This window comes from Scyliorhinus torazame, chromosome 3 (assembly GCF_047496885.1).
Source record: "Scyliorhinus torazame isolate Kashiwa2021f chromosome 3, sScyTor2.1, whole genome shotgun sequence".
Classification (NCBI taxonomy): Eukaryota; Metazoa; Chordata; class Chondrichthyes; order Carcharhiniformes; family Scyliorhinidae; genus Scyliorhinus; species Scyliorhinus torazame.
This window is the reverse complement of record NC_092709.1, coordinates 168,260,417-168,285,799: the sequence shown is the minus strand read 5'-3', so window position 1 is coordinate 168,285,799 and position 25,383 is coordinate 168,260,417. Positions and strand designations below refer to the sequence as shown.

The 25,383-nt window shown below is 47.4% G+C and overlaps 1 protein-coding gene across 5 annotated transcripts in view; it reads right to left on the bottom strand.

The window, feature by feature from the left end:
- tbc1d19 (TBC1 domain family, member 19) overlaps positions 1-25,383 on the bottom strand; it is a 172,811-nt gene that overhangs the window by 100,124 nt on the left and 47,304 nt on the right. For all 5 annotated transcript variants that reach the window (XM_072496530.1, XM_072496533.1, XM_072496531.1 and 2 more), the window contains 3 exons: positions 18,132-18,242; positions 13,868-13,940; positions 10,634-10,672 (listed from right to left, as the gene is read on the bottom strand). In XM_072496530.1, coding sequence (XP_072352631.1) covers positions 10,634-10,672; positions 13,868-13,940; positions 18,132-18,242 — 223 coding nt within the window. The remainder of the gene's footprint in view (positions 1-10,633; positions 10,673-13,867; positions 13,941-18,131; positions 18,243-25,383) is intronic.

The window sequence follows — 25,383 nt, the reverse complement described above, 5'->3', positions numbered from 1 at the left end:
GTATTTATGACATGTTGCACGCAATAAATTCTCATGAGCAGCAATGTGATAATGACCAGATAGTTCCTTTTACTGATATTAGGCAGGACTTTCCATTTTTGAGACTGAGTGCGGTGGCGGGTTCTCTGGCACATTTCCTGCTGGGAGTGTGGCAGGGATGTGTGCCCAATTTTGCACTTGGAAGCTACTTAATTATGCATTGCTGTGTTTCTCTCTGAAACAGTGGCAGAGCAGGAATTGGCTTGCCTGCCCCACTGTCACCGAATGGGAGTGAAAGTCTGGGCACCATATTAAAACGCCACCCTCATTCTCTCCAGCACAACTTTGAGAAGACAACATGTTGAAGTGGCTACATCAAAGAAGAGAGCTCCTGTGAAGTTCAACAATGAATTCCTGGAGGCGCTCATCAATGAATGGTGTGAGAACAACGGGATATCCTCTACCTCAGGGATGGTTCCAGGAGGCCCACCAACGTCACCTCGCCGACCTCGGAGGCCATTGCAAGGACGGTCAGTGCATCAGGCAACCGCCCTAGAAATGCAATCCAGTGTTGGAAGAAGATAAATTACCTTATCTGTTCCGTCAGGGTAAGTCAACCTTCTCCTTACTCTAATCTCACCCTTTCTTTTTTTTAAAAAAATATATTTTATTCAAGATCTTTTGGCCAAACATAACAGCACATAGCGTTTCCTTTACACAGCAATAAAACAATATAAATAACAATGGCCAGTTTTAAACAAGTAAATAAATAATATATGAACAAAATCAAAAATAAAACTAAATGGCAACTGCCTTATCCAAGATAAATACTCTCCAAAAATACAATCCAACAATCCAATATACAATTACAGATACCAAATACCTATACATATACAATAACATCCCTGAGAGTCCTTCTGATTCCTCCCCCCCCCCCCCCCCCCCCGGGTTGCTGCTGCTGTCTTCTTCTTTTCCATTCCCTCTATCTTTCTGTGAGGTATTCGACGAACGGTTGCCACCGCCTGGTGAACCCTTGAGCCGACCCCCTTAGAACAAACTTAATCCGTTCCAACTTTATAAACCCTGCCATGTCATTTATCCAGGTCTCCACACCCGGGGGCTTGGCTTCCTTCCACATTAACAGTATCCTGCGCCGGGCTACTAGGGACGCAAAGGCCAAAACATCAGCCTCTCTCGCCTCCTGCACTCCCGGCTCTTCTGCAACCCCAAATATAGCCAACCCCCAGCTTGGTTCGACCTGGACCCCCACCACCTTCGAAAGCACCTTTGCCACCCCCACCCAAAACCCCTGTAGTGCCGGGCATGACCAGAACATGTGGGTATGATTCGCTGGGCTTCTCGAGCATCTCGCACACCTATCCTCTATTCCAAAAAATTTACTGAGCCGTGCTCCAGTCATATGCGCCCTGTGTAACACCTTAAATTGCATCAGGCTTAGCCTGGCACACGAGGACGATGAGTTTACCCTACTTAGGGCATCAGCCCACAGCCCCTCCTCAATCTCCTCCCCCAGCTCTTCTTCCCATTTCCCTTTCAGCTCATCTACCATGATCTCCCCCTCATCCCTCATCCCCCTATATATGTCTGACACCTTACCGTCCCCCACCCATGTCTCTGAGATCACTCTGTCCTGCACCTCCTGCGTCGGGAGCTGCGGGAATTCCCTCACCGGTTGCCTCGCAAAAGCCCTCAGTTGCATATACCGAAATGCATTCCCTTGGGGCAACCCATATTTTTCCGTCAGCGCTCCCAGACTCGCAAACGTAACATCTACGAACAGATCTCTCAATTGTGTTACCCCTGCTCTTTGCCATGCTCCAAATCCCCCATCCATTCTCCCCGGAACAAACCTATGGTTATTTCTTATCGGGGACCGCACCGAGGCTCCCGTCTTTCCCCTGTGCCGTCTCCACTGCCCCCAGATTTTCAGTGTGGCCACCACCACCGGGCTTGTGGTGTATTTCTTCGGTGAGAACGGCAACGGCGCCGTCACCATAGCTTGTAGGCTAGTCCCCCTGCAGGACGCCCTCTCCAATCTCTTCCACGCCGCTCCCTCCTCTTCTCCCATCCACTTACACACCATTGAGATATTGGCGGCCCAGTAGTACTCACTTAGGCTCAGTAGTGCCAGCCCCCCCCTGTCCCTACTACGCTGCAAAAATCCCCTCCTCACTCTCGGGGTCTTCCCGGCCCACACAAAACTCATAATACTCTTCTCAATTCTTTTGAAAAAAGCCTTCGTGACCACCACCGGGAGGCACTGAAACACAAAAAGGAATCTCGGGAGGACCACCATTTTAACCGCCTGCACCCTCCCTGCCAGTGACAGGGACACCATGTCCCATCTCTTGAAGTCCTCCTCCATCTGTTCCACCAACCGCGTTAAATTTTGCCTATGCAATGTACCCCAATTCTTGGCTATCTGGCTCCCCAAGTACCGAAAGTCCCTTGTTACCTTGCGCAACGGTAAATCCTCTATTTCTCTGCTCTGCTCCCCTGGATGCACCACAAACAACTCACTTTTCCCCATATTCAATTTATACCCTGAGAAATCTCCAAACTCCCCAAGTATCCGCATTATCTCTGGCATCCCCTCCGCTGGGTCCGCCACATATAACAACAAATCATCCGCATACAGAGATACCCGGTGTTCTTCCCCTCCCCTGAGTACTCCCCTCCACTTCCTGGAACCCCTCAATGCTATTGCCAGGGGTTCAATTGCCAGTGCAAACAATAATGGGGACAGAGGACATCCCTGCCTCGTCCCTCTATGGAGCCGAAAATATTCAGACCCCCGTCCATTCGTGACCACACTCGCCATCGGGGCCCTATACAGCAGCTGTACCCATCTTATATACCCATCTCCAAAGCCAAATCTCCTCAGCACCTCCCACAAATAATCCCACTCCACTCTATCAAATGCTTTCTCGGCATCCATCGCCACCACTATCTCCGCTTCCCCCTCTGGCGGGGGCATCATCATTACCCCTAGCAACCTCCGCATATTCGTATTCAGCTGTCTCCCCTTCACAAACCCAGTTTGGTCCTCATGGACCACCCCCGGGACACAATCCTCTATCCTCATTGCCATTACTTTGGCCAGAATCTTAGCGTCCACGTTCAGGAGGGAAATAGGCCTATAGGACCCGCATTGCAGCGGGTCTTTTTCCTTCTTTAGGAGGAGCGATATCGTTGCCTCTGACAGAGTCGGGGGCAGCTGCCCCCTTTCCCTCGCCTCATTAAAGGTTCTCATCAGTAGCGGGGCCAGCAAGTCCACACATTTCCTATAGAATTCAACTGGGAATCCGTCTGGTCCCGGGGCCTTCCCCGCCTGCATGCTCCGAATTCCTTTCACTACTTCCTCCGTTTCAATCTGTGCTCCCAGTCCCACCCTCTCCTGCTCCTCCACCTTAGGAAATTCCAGCTGGTCCAGAAAACACATCATTCTCTCCTTCCCATCCGGGGGCTGAGCTTCATATAATCTTTCATAGAATGCCTTGAACACTCCATTCACCCTCTCCGCTCCCCGCTCCATCTCTCCCTCCTCATCTCTCACTCCACCTATCTCCCTCGCTGCTCCCCTTTTCCTCAGTTGGTGGGCCAGCAACCTGCTCGCCTTCTCCCCATATTCGTACTGAACACCCTGTGCCTTCCTCCACTGTGCCTCCGCATTACCCGTAGTCAGCAAATCAAATTCTACATGTAGCCTTTGCCTTTCCCTGTACAGTCCCTCCTCCGGTGCCTCCGCATATTGCCTGTCCACCCTCAGAAGTTCTTTCAGCAACCGCTCCCGTTCCCTACCCTCCTGCTTTCCTTTATGTGCCCTGATTGATATCAGCTCCCCTCTAACCACTGCCTTCAGCGCCTCACAGACCACTCCCACCTGGACCTCCCCATTATCATTGAGTTCCAAGTACCTTTCAATACACCCCCTCACCCTTAAGCACACCCCCTCGTCCGCCAATAGTCCCATGTCCATTCTCCAGGGTGGACGCTGTTCTTTTTCCTCCCCTATCTCCAAGTCCACCCAAGGTGGAGCGTGATCCGAAATAGCTATAGCCGTATATTCCGTCCCCGTCACCTTCGGGATCAGCGCCCTTGCTCCTCGGTCTACTAAATCTCCAGGGGTCTACTCCTCCCATCTGCTCCATAAAGTCCTTAAGCACCCTAGCTGCTGCCGGCCTCCTTCCGGTCCTGGACCTCGATCTGTCCAGCCCTGGTTCCAGCACCGTGTTAAAATCTCCACCCATTACCAGCTTCCCCGCCTCTAGGTCCGGGATACGTCCTAGCATGCGCCTCATAAAGTTGGCATCATCCCAGTTCGGGGCATATACGTTCACGGAGACCACCGCCTCCCCTTGTAATTTGCCACTCACCATCACGTATCTGCCCCCACTATCCGCCACTATGGTCTTTGCCTCAAACATTACCCGCTTCCCCACTAGTATGGCCACCCCCCTGTTTTTTGCATCTAGCCCCGAATGAAACACACATCCTTTGCGTTGTCTGACCTGGTCTATCAGTTCCAAATGCGTCTCCTGCAGCATAACCACATCTGCCTTAAGTTTCTTTAGGTGTGCGAGTACCCGTGCCCTCTTTATCGGCCCATTCAGCCCTCTCACATTCCACGTGATCAGCCGGGTTGGGGGGCTCTTTACCCTCCCCCCCCTTGTCGACTAGCCACCCCCTTTTTTTTATCCAGCTCCTCACCCGGTTCCCACGTAGCTGTGTCCCCCCCCCGGCGGCGCCCCCCCGCCCCGCCCACCCCACCCCATACCAGCTCCCCCTTCTCCCCAGCAGCAGCAACCCAGTTAACCCCCCCCCCCACCCCCCCCGCTAGATCCCTCACTAGCGTAATTGCACCCCCCATGTTGCTCCCAGAAGTCAGCAAACTCTGGCCGACCTCGGCTTCCCCCCGTGACCTCGGCTCGCACTGTGCGACGCCCCCTCCTTCCTGCTTCCCTGTTCCCGCCATAATTATCATAGCGCGGGAACAAAGCCCGTGCTTCCCTTTTGGCCCCGCCCCCAATGGCCGACGCCCCCAGCTCCTCCACCTCCCTCCCTCCCCCATAACATGGGGAAGAGAGAAAAGTTACAAGGTCGCAGGATTAACAACTTAAAAATCATCTCTCCCCCCTTTTCCCCCCTCTTCGCCCCCCATATTCGCCCCACCACTTTGTCTCAAACGTTCTTTTTTATAACCCACTTATTCCAATTTCTCTTCGACAATAAATGTCCATGCCTCATCTGCCGTTTCAAAGTAGTGGTGTTTCCCTTGATGTGTGACCCACAGTCTTGCCGGCTGCAGCATTCCAAATTTGACCTTCCTTTTATGAAGCGCCGCCTTGGCCCGATTAAAGCTCGCCCTCCTTCTCGCCACCTCCGCACTCCAATCTTGATATACGCGGATCACCGCGTTCTCCCACCTACTGCTCCGAGTTTTCTTTGCCCATCTGAGGACCATCTCTCTGTCCTTATACCGGAGAAATCTCACCACTATGGCTGGGGGACTTTCTCCAGCCCTCGGTCTTCGCGCCATAACTCGATAGGCTCCCTCCAGCTCCAACGGACCCGTCGGGGCCTCCGATCCCATTAACGAGTGTAGCATCGTGCTCACATATGCCCCGAAGTCCGTCCCCTCTGCACCCTCGTGAAGACCAAGAATCCTTAAATTCTTCCTCCTCGCATTATTCTCCAGCACCTCCAGCCTTTCCACACACCTTTTATGGTGTGCCTCGTGCATCTCCAACTTCACCACCAGGCCTTGTATATCGTCCTCGGCGGCCTTTGCCTTCACGGCCCGAAGCTCCTGCTCCTGGGTCTTTTGCTCATCCTTTAGCCCTTCAATCGCCTGTAATATCGGGGCCAACAGCTCCTTCTTCATCTCCTTTTTAAGTTCTTCCACGCAGCGCTTCAAGAACTCGTGTTGTTCAGGGCCCCATATTAAACTATCACCTTCCGACGCCATCTTGGTTTGTGCTTGCCTTCCTTGCCGCTGCTCTAAAGGATCCACCGCAATCCGGCCACTTTCCTCTCCTTTTTCCATCCGTGTCCAGGGGGGATTCCCTTCTGGTTTACCGCACAGTGTTTTTAGCCGTTAAAATTGCCGTTGGGGCTCCTATTAAGAGCCCAAAAGTCCGTTCCACCGGGAGCTGCCGAAACGTGCGACTTAGCTGGTCATCGCCGCACCCGGAAGTTCCCAATCTCACCCTTTCTTAACAGCATCATGCACTCAGGGTTGCACTGCTCAACGTCTCACCCAATATTAGAAGTGGACACATGACCACTATATCAGTGCACTTTAACATCCCCAGCATCTCATCACTGATGCTGCACAAAGCCCCATCCTCACCCATTACTGGAGAGGGCACAGCACACATGGATGCTTGCTAACCTCTCATCCATCTCTTCTCATCACATTCCATCTACTTGTCTTCATCTAGGCCAAACTTGCGCACAAGAGGTAGAGGTCCAGACTGGAGGGGGGAGGACTAAAATCATGAAATTCATAAAATGAGGAAGAAGCGGCTGAGTTAGCGGACGAGGACAGGAACCGCTTCTGTGGGGAAGGCAAAATCGGGTTCTCCCAGCAAGCCAGTACATATGAGTCCCCCATGATCATAATCCTGACATTCTCAGTGAGTGATTTGCTATGTCGTATTCAGTCTGTGATGCAGCCAGATAGGATGTTTTCTATGGTGCATCCGTAAAAACTGGTAAGAGTCAATGTAGACATGCCGAATTTCCTTAGTTTCATGAGGATGTGTAGGCCCTGTTGTGCTTTCCTGGTCGTAGCATCGACGTGGGTGGACCAGGACAGATTGTTGGTAATGTGCACACCTAACAATTTGAAGTTGTCAACCATCTCCACCTCGGCACCATTAATGCAGACAGGGATGTGTACGATACTTCGATTCCTGAAGTCAATGGCCATCTTCTTAGTTTTGCTGACGTTGAGGGAGAGATTTGTTGTCATTACACCATGCCACTGGGTTTTCTACCTCCCTCCTATACTCTGACTCTTTATTTTTCAACATATGACCCACTACTGTTGGGTCATCAGCAAACTTGTAGATGGAGTTGGAGTCAAATTTTGCCACACAGTCGTGTGTGTACAGGGAGTATAGGGGGCGAAGTAAGGAGCCTTGCAGGCCCCTGTATTGAGGACTATCATAGAGGAGGTGTTGTTATTTATTCTTACTGATTGTGGTCCAAGGGTCAGGAAGTCGAGGATCCAGTTGCAGAGGGAGGAACCAAGTCCTAGATTTTGGAGTTTTTGTATCAGCTTGGCTGGGATTATGGTGTTGGAAGGCGGAGCTGCAGTCAATGAATAGGAGTCTGACGGAGGAGTCCTTGTTGTCGAGGAAGCTAGGATCTATTAGAAGACCCGTCAATCCATTCACCTGCACCCTCCACTAGTTGAGAGACACATACCTCGGTAGGTCCTAGTTATATACCTCGATAGGTCCTATTTATAGAATATACTTGGGTTACAATCTGGGATTATCTGGCTGACACGTCTCCACGACAGTTAGAGGCAGTGACAGCTCAGGTCTCTGGCACTTGAGACTGCTAGAGACTCCCACAAGTCCAAGTCTGATGATGCGCCTTTGGAAATGAGCATGTCAAACATGCTGGAGATGCAACCACAGGTGGTCTAAAATCATGTAAAGTTACAAGAAGCAGTCAACAGACTAAAACAAAGGATAGAAGTATCCGTTTATGTTCTGTATGATGTCAAGGCTCTGTTATGCAAGCGTCTCAAGGTCTCCTCGGGAAAGTTGGCGACTACCTTGAAGATGTTGGTCCAGCAGACACTGCTAGATTTGTGTTCAGACCTGCACTCCATCATTGCAGACAATAGTGGGATCCATCAGTGGCTAGGTGAAAGGGGGCAGGACATCCTGATATCCTTCCAGGTGCTCCTTCTCCTCAAGGAATCAGGTAGGGGCCCTCAGGCACCCACAGGGAGGACAAAAGATGGATACCCCGGGAGCTCCAACCAGGTGACTTTGAGAGTCCAGCCGATCCAAATCTCCTCTGCCTATGACCCCGTCTCTCCAGCTGTACAGGGCTAGGAGGGTGTAGCTGCCTCATTGGAAGCTGGGGCCCTCCAGGTCTCAGCACTCCAGATCTCGGTCCTCTAGAGGACACCTACCAAGATCATCAATAAGACAACGGGGCATAATGGTCAGTAAGCTGCCTCCACCTCTGCTGCTTATGTTGGGATGCACCTCGACATAGAAAAATTACAAAGCTTTGAAATAACTTCTGGGTTACAGATGTTCAATCTCTGTAAATATAATGCACCTTTGTAAATACATTTGCTATCTATGAGAATGGTGTAGTCATTTGAAAGCGTTGTGCATATGCATCTGTCTGAATCATGCGGTTTGAAGATGCAAAGCCAAGTGTTGAAATTGCTCTCAATGTTTTTGGTTTAAAGGCCTTTTAGTCCACTGACATGGCAATAAGTGGAGGAAGGAATGTGGATGTGTCACACTGCCTATACCTTAATCATCCTGGAATTGTGTGGCTATTAGAGTGTCATGAGTACGCCTTCCCTGTTGTGCTTCTTCGAAGGCAGCCTCACTTGGAAACAGATCCTCAACTTCCAATTCAGGTTCCTATCCATCCTGTTCTTCATCATTCAAGAAGCTCTCCGCCTCCTCCATGTTTCCTCTGGCAAGGGACCCTCTTTAGAATGCCAGGTTGTGAAGGGCACAATACAGCACAATGATGTGAAGAGTACTGCAGAGGCATACCTGAGTGGTTCAGGAATCGGAAGTGCATCTTCAGGATGCCAACGGTTTGCTTGATTGTGCTGCTTTATGCGCCTCGTTGTATCTCTCCGAGTGATTCAGAGGATGACACACTGGTGTCATGAGCCACCATTTGAGTGGGTACCCCTGATACTTATATCCAAGCAGCAAACCATGTATGTGCTGAGATCCTTCAAATATGAGGCACCTGGGAGTGACTCAGAATGAGCAATGGCACGACGTGCTTTTGATGATCGTACACCAATTGAACCTTGATGGAGGGATCCCTTCCCTGCTTATGAACACAAGGGACGTTGCCATGGAGCTCTCAATGCCACATGTCTGCAATCGATTATACCCTGTGTTTTAGGGAAGCCTAAGATATTTGCAAACTCCCTAGCTTGGCTAGCTTCATCGAGTGTCAAGTTCACATATTGATGAGCCTTACAGTAGAGAGCATTTGTCACCTCCTTGCTACATATGTATGCTGTGGTCTGTGAGATGCCGCATAGGTCTGCTGTGGATGCCTGTAACGATCCACAGGAGAAGGATTGAGTACGGCGGTGAACTACTGGGGCACTGACAGGGATGTCGTCTCAGTCCATGAGGCATCAGATCCTCCCACAGAATGTGGTAGATGTGATTCACCACCTCTCTTGACAAGCACTGGTGATCTTGACTATGGAATGACAAGATTAATAAGATATATTCCCCCAAATGCAACATCAGATGGTGAGGAATTGAAACAACCTTTTCATTGAATGCAGACAAATTTGGTTGACATTAATTGACCGATGAAATGAAAATGTGTGAAAATCCTCAAACACCACAAATAAGCAACTTCCCCTACCTCCCTACACCCCACTGGGAAGAAAATAGCTCACCAGCAACTTTTTCAGTGAAAATAACATTGGGCTGGACTTTACAGGGTGCCTCAGTCCCCGCCACCCACACCCAACTAAAAGAAATTGGTTATCCCCGCTTCAATTTAATGCTGGGAACAGTGTTAATTGATTTAAAGGGAGACTTTTGACCCCACCTCAAAAGAGGTCCCACCTTAGAGAGCTGCAGCCCATCAGATGGCCAACAGTGTCAGGCGGTAGCAGTGGCCATTGCTTGGGCTATAGCCGGTCCCAACAAAGAGGACTCAGATCCATAGGTAAATCAGGATCACAGGTGGTGGGCTGGCAAGCCCCAGTGAGTGGGCTGAGGGGCCTGGTCTGATTGGTCAGTGAAGGATGAAGGGACAAGTATGATCTTGGGGGGGGGGGGAGACGGGACTTAGCTGCGATGGGCACAAGGGACCTACAAAGAAGGTTCTCCTCCACCTGTCTAACACCAGCTAAATCTATCGGGCTTCCAGCATCGTGTGGTCCTTCCCCCACCGTTTGGATGAGGTCCTTTAGTGGCCATTAACTGACACCTCCCCAGCACCCGCTTAAAATTTCAGACAGGTTTGGGGCGTGCAGGTAAGCGGCAAGAAGGCTACCCACTGGATTTTACAAGCTCCACAACCTCCCCGTCCTCAAACCCACCAAAGTTGGGGAAGCTCAAAATCCAACCTATTGAGTAAGAAACTTTGGTATTTCCTCAAGTTAAATCTATTTTATGTGGACTATTTTACTACTGTATCTTCATTAAAGCTCCCTACACCACAGCTCCCAACACCATACATAATTAATTATATAAATGAGTTGACTAAGTATCTGCTCCCAGACATTTGCCTGTGATCTGTAATTAGCTCGTCTGAAAGCAAACTTTGTTACCCTTTTTCTCGGCAAGCATTTGACTCACATCTCCAGCACCAGGGACTTGGTAAGAAAATCAGGTTACCTGCACACTCTTCTGACTCATTTCCAGTAGGTTCTTACCTCTTTGTCCAAGACGTAGGTACTCACTTTCAAACAGTTCTGTAAGAGACAATTGAAGTAATGCAATTATCAGAAACAGAAAGTAATTCCATATTTTCTTTAATGCCTTCAGGCCATTTAACAAACCTTGCCAATCAGGAAAATAAAAGGAAAATACTGCCGATGCTGTAAATCTGAAATGAAAAGCTCGGAAGAAGAGACATACAGACACAAAAAGTTAACTCTCTACAGATGCGGCCATCCTTGCTGAGCTTTCAAGCATTTTCTGTTTTTATTTTACAAATCAGGAGTCAATCTGACAAAAAATACTGTACTTAGAGCCACAGACGTTTACAGCATAGGAGGACATTCAATCCATCATGTCTGTGCCCCTTTGCTCGTGCAATCCAAAATCCATCCCACTGTTCTTCTCTCTAAAGCAGGCATTGTCAAACTCGGGGGCGCGACCCGCCGGTGGGTCACGGGCGGGTGTCGGGAGGGTCGCAGAGCCGTCGGTCGCAGCACTCCCGATCGCGCAAATCTGCGTGCAACAGCCGGCTGTTAATAATGCCGGCTGCAAGCGGCCTTCAAAGCAGCCGCGAACATGTAAAAAAATGCGTCCACACTGCGCATGCGTGCCAGATCGGCGCGCATGCACAAACTGCACATTCGCGCAGATGATCGGGCGCGCATGCGCAGTACAGCCGCTTTTTTTTTTAAAACGGTCGCAGATTTTTGTTTTAAAAGTTCGAGGGGGGGTTTATTCATTTATTTTATTCATTTAATTTTTATTTTTTTCATTTATTTTATTCATTTTTTTTTACAAGTTCAGTGGGGTTTTATTTGATAATATTTTACAGGAAAAAAAATGCAGAACTTTGGACAGATGGAGACTCCATACTTTCCGACACCGGAAGGCTTCACCTTCATCCATCAGGTTCCATTGCAGGAGCGTGTACGAGGGCCAAAGGGACCCAAAACCATTTCCTCCATTTTTTTCTGCAGCAAACAAGGTAAGAGAAAATGGTGGGTCACGCAGGTCGGCCGGCGTGGTTCGCGAAGGTCGGCTGGGTTGGGTCCCGAAGGTTGGCAGGATGGTAAAAATGGGTCCCTGGAAGAAAACTTTGAAGAACACTGCTCTAAAGAATATCACGCTCCAAAACCCCTTTACAAAATACATTTCTCCTACTTTTCACCTTCATGCTAATTGTAAATTGATGGCCCCTCATTACTGAGTCCTCTACTGTTAAAATTAGATTTTCTTTCCTGTTCATTCTTCATTTGAAAAATAAACTGCAATCATGTTTCCATTTTCCAATGGAAATGGCTCCAGAATCTCAAGGTCTTACTCAAAACTTGAACTTTCCATCCAAGTCATTGGAGGGATTTTCTGCCCCAGTTTTCGACATGCGGGAAAGCATGCGGAGGATTCAACAGGATCATTTAGGCTGGCAGGGTTTCCCATTGAGGGAGTCCCTACCTCCCACCAATGTTGTAATGAGGTTCCCACCATGAAAGGTCAGGAACCCCATTACCACACTGTCTTTCGCAGCCTCCCCGTTGTATCATTCCCCACGCAAGGAATTCAGTGTCCGTGGGGGCAGTGTTGATCACTGTCCATCGGAGGAGGCGGGGGATTATTTTATTATTTTTTTCAGATTGGGGCACAGGGCCTAAGGTTGCTGGCTCATTTGGGCCCGCCCCACCAGTGTGATGTGTGTGACCCACCTCCAGGATTTCTTCTACCTGTCAAACAAATATGGTGGTAAAAGCCAGCAGAGCAGCTGACTTCCATCGCTTTCCCCACCTGAATTGACACATAGTCAAAAAAGAGAAATTTCTGCCCACTAACTTACTAAATCAATTCTGTACATACCTTGCGGCTATAATACCTTCTCCAAAATGGTGCCCCCCAAAACTGCACTCAATACTTTAATTGTGTCCTAGCCACTGTTTTATACAAATTTATTACTTACTTCACAGCTCTATTCCTAAAACCATATTGCTGCAAAAACAGTAGTTCCATATTTGAAGTAAAGGAACTTTTAAACGTTTGTGATCGACATGGTTGTATTTAACCTAAACAATTTTCTACTGAAACAAATATTACATTATATAACTCCAGCAAAGTCAAAAAGAATCAGATATCCATCCCTAACATAACAGAAACTTGTTACTGCATTAAATGAAACAGCAAAATACTGTGGCACTTAACTTTATTTTTACTTAATCATTCACAGGATTTGGTTGTCACTAGCTGGGCCCATCACAAATTGTTCTGAGAAGTCGGTGGTGAGCCGCCTTCTTGAACTGCTGCAATCCCTCTGGTGTAGGAATACTCACAGTGCTGTTAGGCAGGGAGTTCCAGGATTTTGATCCAGCAATAGTGAAGCACCAGCAATATCATAGAATCCCTAGTATAGGAGGCCATTCGGCCCATCGAGTCTGCACCGACTCTTTGAAAGACCACCCTACCTAGGTCTAATTCCCCATCCTATTCCTGCAATTCAAGCCGAAGGGGCAATTTAGCATGGCCAATCCACCCAACCTGCATATATTTGAACTGTGGGAGGACACAGGAGCACCCGGAGGGAACCCACGCAGACACGGGGAGAAAGTGGAAACTCCACACAGATAGTCAACTGAGGTCGGAATTGAACCCGAGTCTCTGCCACTGTGAGGCAGCAGTGCTAACCACTGTGCCGCTATTCCAAGTTAGGATGTTATGCGGTTTGTAGGTGACCTTGCAGGTGGTGACAAAATAAATAATAAAAAGTGTGCAAATTTCTCAAAAAGAAGCAGTGCCAGTCATATAATCAGGATTACAATTTTGTAGCATCCTCGCATGAAATACTACACTGCCAACCGCACTCTAGAAAATTACTCCTAAAACCTAGATGTGAAGGAAATAAAAATCAGTTTGTAGCAGAAATGTAAAATTTGATGTCAAATACTGCACTGTTTGAAATATTTTTTTCTGTTTATGCGACGGAGCCAGATGTTGGTGTTAAACAACAGCATTTCACAAACTATTACGGCATAGTTTTGTGCCTAGGATTCCTGGCAAAATTAGCTCCTAATCTTGACAATAAAGCTATTCACTGATTGAAGCCATAGAATATGTATTATCAAACAGGATAAAATAAGGCTGGTTTGAATGATCAGTTATCCCATCTATAATTTCTTTTAGTAAAAGCCCCAAATATAAAGAATTCCTTAATACTCTAAAAACATTAAACAATTAAAAGTACTCACCATTTGGGATCTGCATCGAATCATCAACACCAAGTTGCTCATAGTTTAAACCTAGTTCAGTAAACAGATTCCTCTTTGCATAATAAAAGAGGAAAATTAATCAAAATGTTTGTATGCATTGAAGAAGACTTTGTTTCCATAAAATGTTTTTAAGAACATAATAGTAGCAAGTACATTAAGAAGCAAATTTAAGGCAACAGGGTGTTTTTGTGCTCCGACATACTGCATCATGAAGTGGTTGGACACAGTTATGTTCCAGAATTCCACAAACAGCATGTTTCTGACCTCAGATGGGTCAACAGAAGATCCAAGTGAAAGCCAGTTAACAGATGAATGGGTGGACAAGATAAGTCAGCTCACAAAAATCGTGCTTGCCCTTCCATAGTCAATTCAAGAGCAATATTGAGGCCTGAATTTTTGCTGAGACTAAGAGCGTCTCCAGCTTTGCCAAAATGGCACCTGAACCCCGATTCCAGAAATCCTGGCACCCACCTTTTTATTTCCCGGTTGAGGGGGTGAGGGGAATGGAGGTGGGTGGTAGTTTGCACATCCATAATTCACTGTTCAAACAGATCCAATTTTCATCAGTGGGATCTCCAAAACACGACTTGTGGGACTCACACTTTTGGGGGGAAAGGGTAAACTTACTGGAGGTCTTTGGAATGGTGGAGTACCCTTTGGGAGAGTTCACATCCCTTTGGGATTGTTACAAATGGACAGAAATGCGTGTAAAACATGGATAAACTCAGTCAAGCTATGAAGGCATTTAAATGCCCTTGGATCCTCAAGCTATCAACAAATTTAAATCTCCTGCCCTTTAAATTTAAACAAGACCGTTTAAAAAAAGACAATGTTTGCTATTTCACTTTATTGACATATGCCTGAGGACTATAGGATTTGTGCTGCATGACTGGTTTCTCAACCTATCTCAGTGGGTGCCTGTCAGTTCAGTTTGATTGACAGCTTCAAGTGGTTATAAAGTCTTTGATGTGGGGCTATGAATACAAATGTTTGCGTTTATAAGGATTATGTACTTGAATGAATTTAAATATAGTGGTTGAGCTTTTAACTGTTTTTTAAAGTAGTGACGTTATCGATTGACATGGGTCCTGAGGTCTTCCCATGGTGGATACTGGATAGCATGCATGACACAAGAGAAAACGTTGGGTGTGCATGGGTTGGCATAGGGGCTATAAATGGGGTTGGTGGGGTGAAGCCTAGAGGGCTGTTTTTTGTTTAATTATTTTCCTTACAAGTCCCGCAGCACTGAATCATGTCTTTCACAAAGTTCACCTCTGCAACTGGGGCTGCCTCTGCACTGTTTCCGGGGATAGTGGACCCAACTCCAATTCACACCATCCCCAATGACACACACCCGGAGCCAGAATCTAAAAATCCGAGCCATTTTTTATGACTCGTGTTTGTGGAACCAGTTGTTTTCCCGATGGCAGAGCAAAATTCAGGCCTAAGAGTCCCAAGAACAGATCGCCTGGCTTATCTCTTGCTGGGGAACGGTGCGCACAAGAACAAGATAATCAGGATAAACACAAGAGGTACTCTGGAGAAAAACATCACCAAACTTTAACAATCCAAAACAAGTTAATTGTAAAAATAAGAAAGCCGAATAACAAAAATTTGACAATTAATAATTCCATTGGCAAGTCTAAACAAATTAACAAGAGGATCATTAATTATTGTAACTATCAATTATCAAGTTGTAAAATCTAATGGTCTAAAAGCAACATTACAAAAACATCACATTAATTTACTTTAATAGGTTTATTTTAAAGAATTCCCCTCTTCCACTTCTTTTACGACCTTTCTTCCAATTTTGCTTTTAATCAATCTCAGGTCCCTTTCTAACTGTCCCTTTGCTAATTCCACTCCCTTTGTTGTATATTTCTGCCACTCATATTTTCACTAAATGCTTTACATACGCATTTCTCTTGCAAATACTCAATCAGTTTCCCATTTGCAACCCAGTTATGCCTCTGATCTATCTTGTAAATAATTAGCTGCATCATCCTTCCCTACTTCACTCATTATTTTATTCGTATTACAATCAGTTCTTTCTCATTTCCATGAATAAATAACAGAAACATTTGGGAGGGTGAATTAGGAGAAAAAACAATTTCCTAAAACCTGCATTTTGTCCCTCAGCAAAATGCAAGTCCAGAGATGTATGCAGATTACATCTACAATTTCAGAATGCATGTTGGAGTCTTGTTAACTACTAAAGCTATGTCAATAATAGATTAAGACACTACATATTCTGATCTCAATAAATCATTCATAGTACATAATGCAGATTAAATTTTAACAAGAATTCCTGTTAGATTTAAAAAAAATATATTTGTACTTCACAATACTTTGGTGATGTTCGATTTTAAACATTATTTTTAGTAATGAACAGTTTGAAATACGAGCTTTGTAGCATTTTGTGATCAAAACTTATATTACTTCTGGAATTGCCACTGGAACACAAAAGGAGTGTTTGAACTGTGTAAATAATTGAGTTGTCATTTAGCTGAAACATGCCATGTTATTCTCACTTATATTCTTACGGTTTAATGATGTTAAAAATAAAAACATTTTTTTCCCCAAATATCTCACTGGTTTCCAGGCTAGAAATTTCTCTAATTTTTGATGACAAGGATAAGTGAAAACTAACTGAACCACCTCAGGGTGTAATCAGGAAATTGCAGGAAAATGTGTTCAAAATTGTACTCATTAAGTTACAATTTAAGTTTTCAGTAATATACATTTCCATAATCACAAACCTTACATCTTATGCAAGCCATCAGGCCTTTCCCCCTTTCCATTAAAATATATTCTTTTCTATGTTGAATAGTGATAGCCTTGTGAAAATTTATAAATGTAACTGGAAAAAGATTTAATCAACAAAAATGATCATTTTTACTAAGGATGTCCAGTCCTCCGCCTGTGAATAACCTGATTTAAAATTACTGAAGATTACTTTTAAAAATGCTTTTTAGTTAATTGTTTAATTGATGTACACTAGTCAGTTTCTTAGGAAACAAATATTTTTTGATGTGAAAAAAGCTTACATTATTATAACCAGTACCGCTGCGTCTAAGAAATGTGCATCATTTGAAGAACCTTCCCAAACTAGCATAATAGGTGGAATTTGTCGGTTCAATTTGGGGATAGGGGGTGACCAGTTTTGTCAGCAGGACCTAACCCAAATGAGTTAAATCGTTAACCAATGTAAAAAATCACAGAAAACATACAAGTAACCTATGTTCACTTAATGTCCCCCGATCTTTTAAACTGTTTGCCAATTCTGTCCAGAAATTGCTAACAGAAATCAAAAGAAAATCTAATGCTTAGTTTTTAAAATCTGCAAGCAAAACTAACTTTAAGGGTCCTTATAAACTGTCTCCCAAGGTCACAAGGTTATTTTGTTCCATCAAAATTTAATAATGGCCCTATAGTTAATATTATATATCTATTTAATTAATTATTTAGAGCAAAGTTTGAACACTGACCCAAGAGTCACCACTGTTTCCATCGCTTCAGTTCAAAATAAAAATTTATTTACCCCTACTCTCTGTTTTCAGTCCTTTATCGACATCTTAGCCATGCTGTCTCAGTCTCTGAAATACATGTACCTACAACCCTTCCACAGTAGCATGTTGTCAAAATTACCTTGTAAAAATCCATTTACAAAATATCAACTGCATTCCCTTTATATTACACTCTTACTTCAACCTTGCATTCGTTAGACACAGCTGTTTATGATTCCAAGCTAGGTCATTTTGGTTGGCTGGTTTATCCCTTTTTGATCAGGCTGGTTTAGTTGCATTGGCAACCTGCTAGTCCTCACCCAAAATTTAATATCCAACGATATTCAAAAGGTTGCATCAAAGCATCAGTCAATTCCTATCTGACTACCTATAGCATTCTACAATGTGTGACATTAGGGTCTGGTGTCTTTCCATCATACTTTATAAATACATCAGAATTTTACTCCTGGAAATGGATAAAGTGAACTGAAGGAATAATCCTGACAAATACTGCAAATGTGGGGCCGGAGTGAGTAGGAAAGAGCGGGAAGAACCTTGACTTCTTGCAAAATTCCTTGACATTAGGGTATTTTCCACTTCCATCGTCTTGGACCTTGGTTTGTTCATTGGTGGACCAAAATTGGCAGAAGAATTCTTTCAATTTTCTTTTCGTACTGGCAAAGTAGAAATTGCTAAAAAGTTCACCAGTAAGCTTTTCCAGGTAAAATTCCACTTACCAGCTCAGAAAGGTCTTTTACTGGCAAAGGAATGCTGATTAAACCCCAGCTGCCACGCAGGCCACTTGGATCACCACCATCATAATTTGGATTGCGAAGGTTAATTAATACCTGAAAGACCAATGATGACTTAGGGATAAAAAAAACCTCACAGCTTTAATACTATATATGTAGGTATGTAGGGACATATACATTCTATCCTTCTATTTATTTTCTTCCAACTGCTTCTTGTGGCATGAAAATAGAAGAGTGAGCAATTAACATAAAACCTGTTTACTAGCTACAATTATTCAAGATCAGAGGAAGCTTCTGAATAGAAAACTTCTCGTAAAAATGGTTTATTGAAAAATTGACTAAATACATCGAAAAGAAATTTAGACTTTGCTTTCTTTGACAAATAAGAGAAGTGTAAGATAATGGCTGGATTCTTCGCTTCAGAACTCCGGAAGCGCGAATCGCAATTGAACACAGCACCAGGCTCCACGTCCCGTGTCAGCATCGACATGCAAAACCTGAATTTACATGCATTAAAATATTATTACTGGGTTTGGCGCAGTGATCTCCGGGCCTCCATGATGCTCCGCCACCTGTGTTGATAGTTGTACTGCTGGCTTTTGGGGGGGGGGGGGAAAAAAGAGAGAGTAGTGGGGGATGACCCGGGGAAGGACTGTGGATCCAGGGTGTCATTCCCGTTCCCGCTCTCCCCCCCCAAGGCTAACCCCCTAGGAACTTCCAGACCTAAGCTGACCCATCAACAGGATGGGTGTAGGTATGTGGACCCAGTGGGCCACCAGTTGCTGGCACTCCCCAGCTCATTTATCAGAAGCGCTGCCCCACTGCAGAGGAAGCAGGGTACCAACGGAGTGCACCCCGGACAGCAGAATGTACGGTGGCCCTTGGCACCCTCCCTGGCCCATTGCCTGTCTCAGGGCAGAGACCCCAGCAGTGATACTATCAGCTAGCTCACTCCACAGGACCAACTAATGTCTCCAGGCCCAGCCTGCTCACTGCACCTCTGTCCCCATCCATCCCAACTCTGGTCAGGATGGCACAGCCTGTGCGCCACACACCGGCCCCACAGCACACTACAGCTACGGCCCCAACAGGTGCCCACCCCCTCCCGCCCAGCCCCATCCGTGGGTCCTGCCCTCCCTCATGCCACCAACTTGGGAGGTGGTTGTGGCACACAGAGATCCCCCCACCCCACAACCTGGTGCCACATTGCTGGCAGGGTGTCACACGGCCCACTCAAGGAGAACACCCACAGCAGACCCCACAGGAGGATGCAGGACAGCGACTGCAGAGCGTATCGCTGGCTTGGGTCACGCCAGCCACCATTACCTCGGCAGGCAGGGATGGTGGTGGGGTGAGAGGCTCCCTAGTGCCAGTCACCGATGGGGCCAGCAGTGCGGTGTGAAAGGCAAAATGTCAGGAGGAATGGCCGACGAATGGAGGGAGGGATTGCGAGGGGGGGGGATCATGCGGAGGCTGGAGTGGTTGCGGTGCAACTCAAGGCCATCGTGTAGCCTGTTGGACCTGGATGGGCACGGGAGTACTCATAATGCTAATATGTCTGTACTTTTCCCCCTGCAGAGAATGGACTTCGGTATTCTGCCAGCAATGGTTGCCTTTTGCCTGGCTGCAAAAGCCCCTTTGGATGCACAGAGGCTGCAGGCAGAGGAGTTGCTCAGGGAGGGCCCTGCACAATAGGGGCCTGCCCCGAGGAGAGGGGCCAGCCAGCTGCCCAACAGACCGAGGAAGAAGTGTGAAGGAGGTGACGCATCAGACCATGCGTATACACTTGTCCTTCGAGGACCTGACAAACCGAGCGTATGGCCAAAGCATTCGGCTAACCAGGGAGACCTTGCAGCATCTGTGCCAGATAATGGCTGTGGTGATATGCCTGTGAGCAATATCATAGATCGTTGGTGTGTGACCTCCAACCAGTAGGTGGCGGTGCAGCCATACCATGCGTTCTCCAGGCCGTGATCATGTGATCAGGGACTCCCATATAAGTGGAGTCGCATCCGGCCATCATCAGAAGATGAATAGAGGAGATGGTAGTAAGACATACAGGTGAACAGTCGTGCTGGGTGCAGTTCCAGAGGAGTACAAAGAAACTCCATGATAATAAAGATCCTGGTTTGGACAAGTCAACGTGTTTGCTGGATTCCTTAGCAAGGTATAGAGGCCCAAACACAACATGGTACCAAGAGTGCTGAAGATTTCAAGGTAACGATTTCAGTGGCAAAGTTAGGCATTCGGCGGACAGATCGATCTGGTGAACTCCAACCTGAGGCGCCTCAATGCTCTACAGAATGCTGAAGCTCGAGATGGACGGACTGAGAGCCACCCACCAGCTTCAGGTATCTGGTAATGTAGATGAAAACTGGCAGCTATTCAAGAAGTAGATCAAACTCTGTTTCGGCCCTAGGCCTACAGGCCCAGCCTGATGAAAGGTGAATCTTGTTGCTGCTAACAGTGGCAGGTCCACAAGCGCTTGACTGTATAACATGTTTGTGTTCGATAATGAGAAGGATTGCAAGAATTATGAAGTCGTGAGGCACTTTGATAAGCATTGTTCCCCTATAAAGAATGACATGTTTGAGCGATACATGTTCCGCACACGCATACCCAAAAACGTGGCAAATAATTTGAGTACTGACACTGAATTGAGGCTGAAGGCCCAGTCATGCAACCTCAGCAACCTGAAATCTTCATTGATCCACGATCAAATTGTCTTTGGTTAATTAATGATAAGCTTCAGGAAAGGTTATTGCGGGAGGAAGATTTAGTGCTAGAACAGGCAGTTAAGATTTGCCAGGCAAGTGAGATAGCTGCTCAGAGAATAGCACTCTGCTCGTACAAATATGGCGCCAACTCGGAAGAAGCCACCACCATTAGTGCAGTGACGCAAGTCATGAAGATACATGTGGCGGGATTCTCCTACCCCCCGCCGAAGCAGTGCTTCCAGGCCCTGTTTCCTATCCTCCCCCTCAAATGGCATGTCCAGTCCATCAAGGAGTCCCCTGCTGGGGGCTCCAAAGTGTACAGCTGCTGGTAGAAGGCCTCAAAGGCTTTGTTGACCTTGTCTGGGTCCGTTTCTAGTGTGCCTCTGCTATCTCTAATTTGTGCAATCTCCCTTGTGGTTGCCTGCTTTCTCAGCTGGTGTGCCAACAGGCGGCTGGCCTCGTCTCCGTGCTCAAATAGGGTTCCCCGTGCCTGGTGGAGTTGGTGCACCGCTCACGTCGTGGAGAGCATGTCAAAGTCCATCTGTAGCTTTTTCCTCTCCACGAGGAGCTCTACAGTCAGCCCTCAAGAGTATCGCCGGTCTCCCTCCAGTATGGAGTCAACTAGCTGTTGCCTAGCTGCCCTATCCTCCCTGTCTCTTCGTGCTTTAAAAGCGATAATTTCTCCCCTGATCACAGCCTTTATCACCTCCCAGAACATGGAGGGTGAGACCTTCCCGTTCTGGTTGTTAGTTGTATATTAGTCTATGGCCTGTGATATTTTCTCACAGAAGGCCCTGTCAGCCAGTCAGGCTGTGTCCAACCTCCATGTGGGGCATTGGGCACTGCCTGACTCCAGCCTCACAACCATGTAATGTGGAGCATGGACGGAGATTACGATTGCGGAGTATTCCGCCCGAACCAGCCCTGGAAGCACTGATTTCCCCACTACAAAGAAGTTGATCCTTGAGTATACATTATGCACTGGGGAGAAGAAGGAGAACACTTTTTCCTCTGGGTGGGTGAATCGCAATGGGTCGGACACCCCCATCTGCTCCATAAAAAAGCCCAGCTCCTTTGCCATGCTAGAGGTGCTTCCCGTTTTGGGGTTCAACCTGTCCATCTGTGGGTCCTGTATGCAGTTAAAGTCTCCCCCCCAACCCCATGTTCGATCAGTGCACATCTATGTCGGGAATTTCTGCCATGGTCTTTATAAACTCCGTGTCGTCCCAGTTGGGAGCGTATACGTTAGCGAGGACTACTGGTGCCCTGAAAAGGGAACCGCTGACCATAACGTAACGTCCCCCTGGGTCCGTAACGTCCTTGCCGCCGTGAATATCGTCCTCTTATTAATTAGAATAGTTACCCCCCTTGACCCTCATCCCATAGCAGGAATCTGTTGCACCTAGCCCTTTTTACCCGCAGTCAGTCGTTTTCTCTCAGGTGCGTCTCTTGGAGGAAGACTATGTCGGCTTTCATATTCCTCAGATGGGCGAAGACTCTGGCTCTTTTCACTGGGCCATTAAGTCCCCTGACATTCCAGGTGACCATCCTGATGGGAGATTTTTGTCCCTCCGCTCCTGTGGGTTGAACCATACTCGCTTGGTGGACGTGCCCCTGCACTCCGGGGTTTCCCTTTGTTAGGGGGCTGTCGAAAATGGTCACGGTCACTGTTTTCCCCATAAGAACGGGCCCCTGCGCTCAGAGGTTTCCCTTTGTCCAGGGGGCATCCAACATGGCCACCAACTGTGCATCCGCCACGTGGATATGCCCCTGCACTCCGGGATCTCCCTTCGCCCAGGGAGCGTTCTAGCTCGTTGCTTACAGCGTCATTTTGTTCCAAGCCATCAGTTGTGGCCTGATGTAGCCAGTCTGCCGTTATCGATCTGCCCTTGCCTGTTTCTTTCTCCCCGTGTCGTCTAGTCTCCCCACCCCCCCCCCCTCCCGTAGCCCGCTCCCCCCGTCCTCTTTCCCCCTGCTTCTCTCTCTGCTTGCCACCCAGTCCCCGTTGTTTGCCCCCCAACACCACCCCCCCCCCCTACCTGGCACTGTCCCCCTTGCTAGGGGCACTGTCTTTCGCATGAGTCCTGGCGCTAGTGTGGCAGCTCCCCTCCCAGGAGTTACTGTTTTTCCTTTCCTCGCCCGCTCTCTGAAATTCTTGTCGCTCTGTCCTCTGCCTTACCATGTACTTTTCTGGACACCATTTCATCGTTCCCTCTTTCGCTATCCTCGTTTTTCAGAACGAGGCCACGTTCCCCCACGTAAAGCGGTATCTTTGGTGGTGGCTTGATGTTGGTTGTACAGGTTGTGTAGGGGAGGGGGGGGTGGAGAAGATAAGGCTCCTTTCTCTATCCTCCCCCATGTTAGCCCATTGCAGCATTTCAGTCTCTTTCCGTGGGCTCCTCATCGTTTCCCCTGTTGCCGCTTTTCCAGCCCACACTTCGCAGCGAACTTATCCGCCTCCGCAGGGACTTTAAAAAAGTGTTATTTGCCCTGCTATGTGACCCAGAGCTTGGCTGGATACAGCATACCAAATTGTACGCCACTCTTGTGCAGTGCGGCCTTTGCCTTGTTGACCTCGGCCTAGCGCTTGGCCAGGTCAGCCCCAATGTCCTGGTATATCCGTATCTTATGTCCTTCTCAGCTGCAGTTTTTGGACTGTCTGGTCCAGCACAGGATTCTCTCCCGGTCTTGATATTTTCGCTATAATCTCCTTTGGCTGGTCCCCAGCTTTGGCTTTGGACTGAGCGACTGGTGTGCCCTGTCTATTTCTGTGGGTTGGGGAAGGTCTCCATTCCCATCAGGTTGACCAATATTTGGGCCACATAGTCTGTGGGGTTCCTACCTTCGATCCCCTCTGGCAGACCCACAATTCGTTAAGTTTTGCAGTCTCAACCGGTTCTCTTGGTCCACGACCTTTCCTTTTAAGCTGTCCTCTGTCGCGACCAGTCTCGCCACCTCTTTTTCTAGGGCAAGGATCCGGTCACTCTGGTCCATTGCAGCCCTTTCCAGGTCTGTGATCATCGCTTTGTCCAGGGCGAGCTGCATGTGCGCCAGAGCTTCGGCTACCGCGCTCTTCACCGCTGCCCTTTCCAGGTCTGTGATCGTCGCTTCTTGGGCCTCCAATCTCTTTTCAGCTTTGTCCAGGGCGAGCTGCATGTGCACCAGAGCTTCGGCTACCGCGCTCTTCACCGCTGCCTGAATGTCCGTATTTGTCTCATTCCTGTGCTCCCTCAGTGCTCTTGAAAGGAACGCCATCCAGCCACCCCGGTGAGGGAAGGCTTCGTGCCTGGCTGGTCAGGCCCTCTCGCTCCAGCGAAGTTTGGGTTTCGCCGCCTCGTGCGCCGGTTCGCTCGTCCGTTTGTTGCTGCTCCAGGCTCTTTCCACTTTTGGTCTCTGCTCCGCCTCTGGACTGACTTTTGCCTGGTATTCTTTTCTTTTTCCTTCTTTCCCCTGTTGTTCTGCTAAGGTCAGGGGGGATGAATTGTTGAGATTTTAGGCGTTTTTTTGGTGAAAAGTGGCTATTCTGCAGGTTCGTGGGAGGGGAGCCACCTGATGTGCGACTTCTCAGCACAGCAGTCACCGGAAGTCGCAAAACAATGTTTTGTGCGTTCTACAATAGACCATGCACGAGCGGTGCATGCAGTTGATGAGATAAATACCAAAGAACAGTTTTTCATCAATCTCATCACTGCGAGGAATCAGAAGAGTCCAAAAAAGAATTATGAAAACACAATCGTCAGGAAAACTGAAGCTAATAAGAACGCTCCGGAAACCTTTAAATCTACATTGAAATCTATGGTGATACAGGACAATTCTCGAATACGATGTGACTTTGACCCTAAAGCGACAGCCAACCTTGGGAATCAGTCTGCCTTGCAAAAGCTGAGCGTGCAGCAGAAATTTGTTGATCAGCCAGGGCTGCCGGTGGACTTCGGAACAAGAACAATGGAGACTTTTGGTGTCTACTAACTAGTGCTATGAGTGGCAGACATGAGGCACACGCTACTTTTCCAAATTGTAGACATGGACATCGACTCCGTCCTAGGAACAAAACCATGCAAATCCCTGAATCTAGTCGAGCGGCTATGTGCCCTAGAAGATGGCTGGTCAACTGAACACTTTGGATCCCTACAAGATTACAGTGAGCACGGTTTATGAGGACTCGGAAGATAACCAGGTGGAGCATGACAAATCAGACGAGGGGATGGAACAGTCGGCGAGCATTCCACAATTCTGGTTAACAGTCTTCAAGAACATGCATAGGTTCAGTGGCATGATACGGGGACATGACGAACCCGTATTGAAGCATCAGCAAGATGTGAGTGTTAAATAGACAGAGCATGGGAAGCTGTGGTCCTTCACTCTGGAGTTTAAATTAGAGCCTAATGAGTATTTCACAATTGAGGTGATCACTAAAGTATATCAGTTGGATTTCGCAGCCGCTGAAATCATTCTTTGCTGAACCACAAATCATCGGTTGCACAGGGTACAAAATCGGCTGGAGAGAGTAACGCGAACAA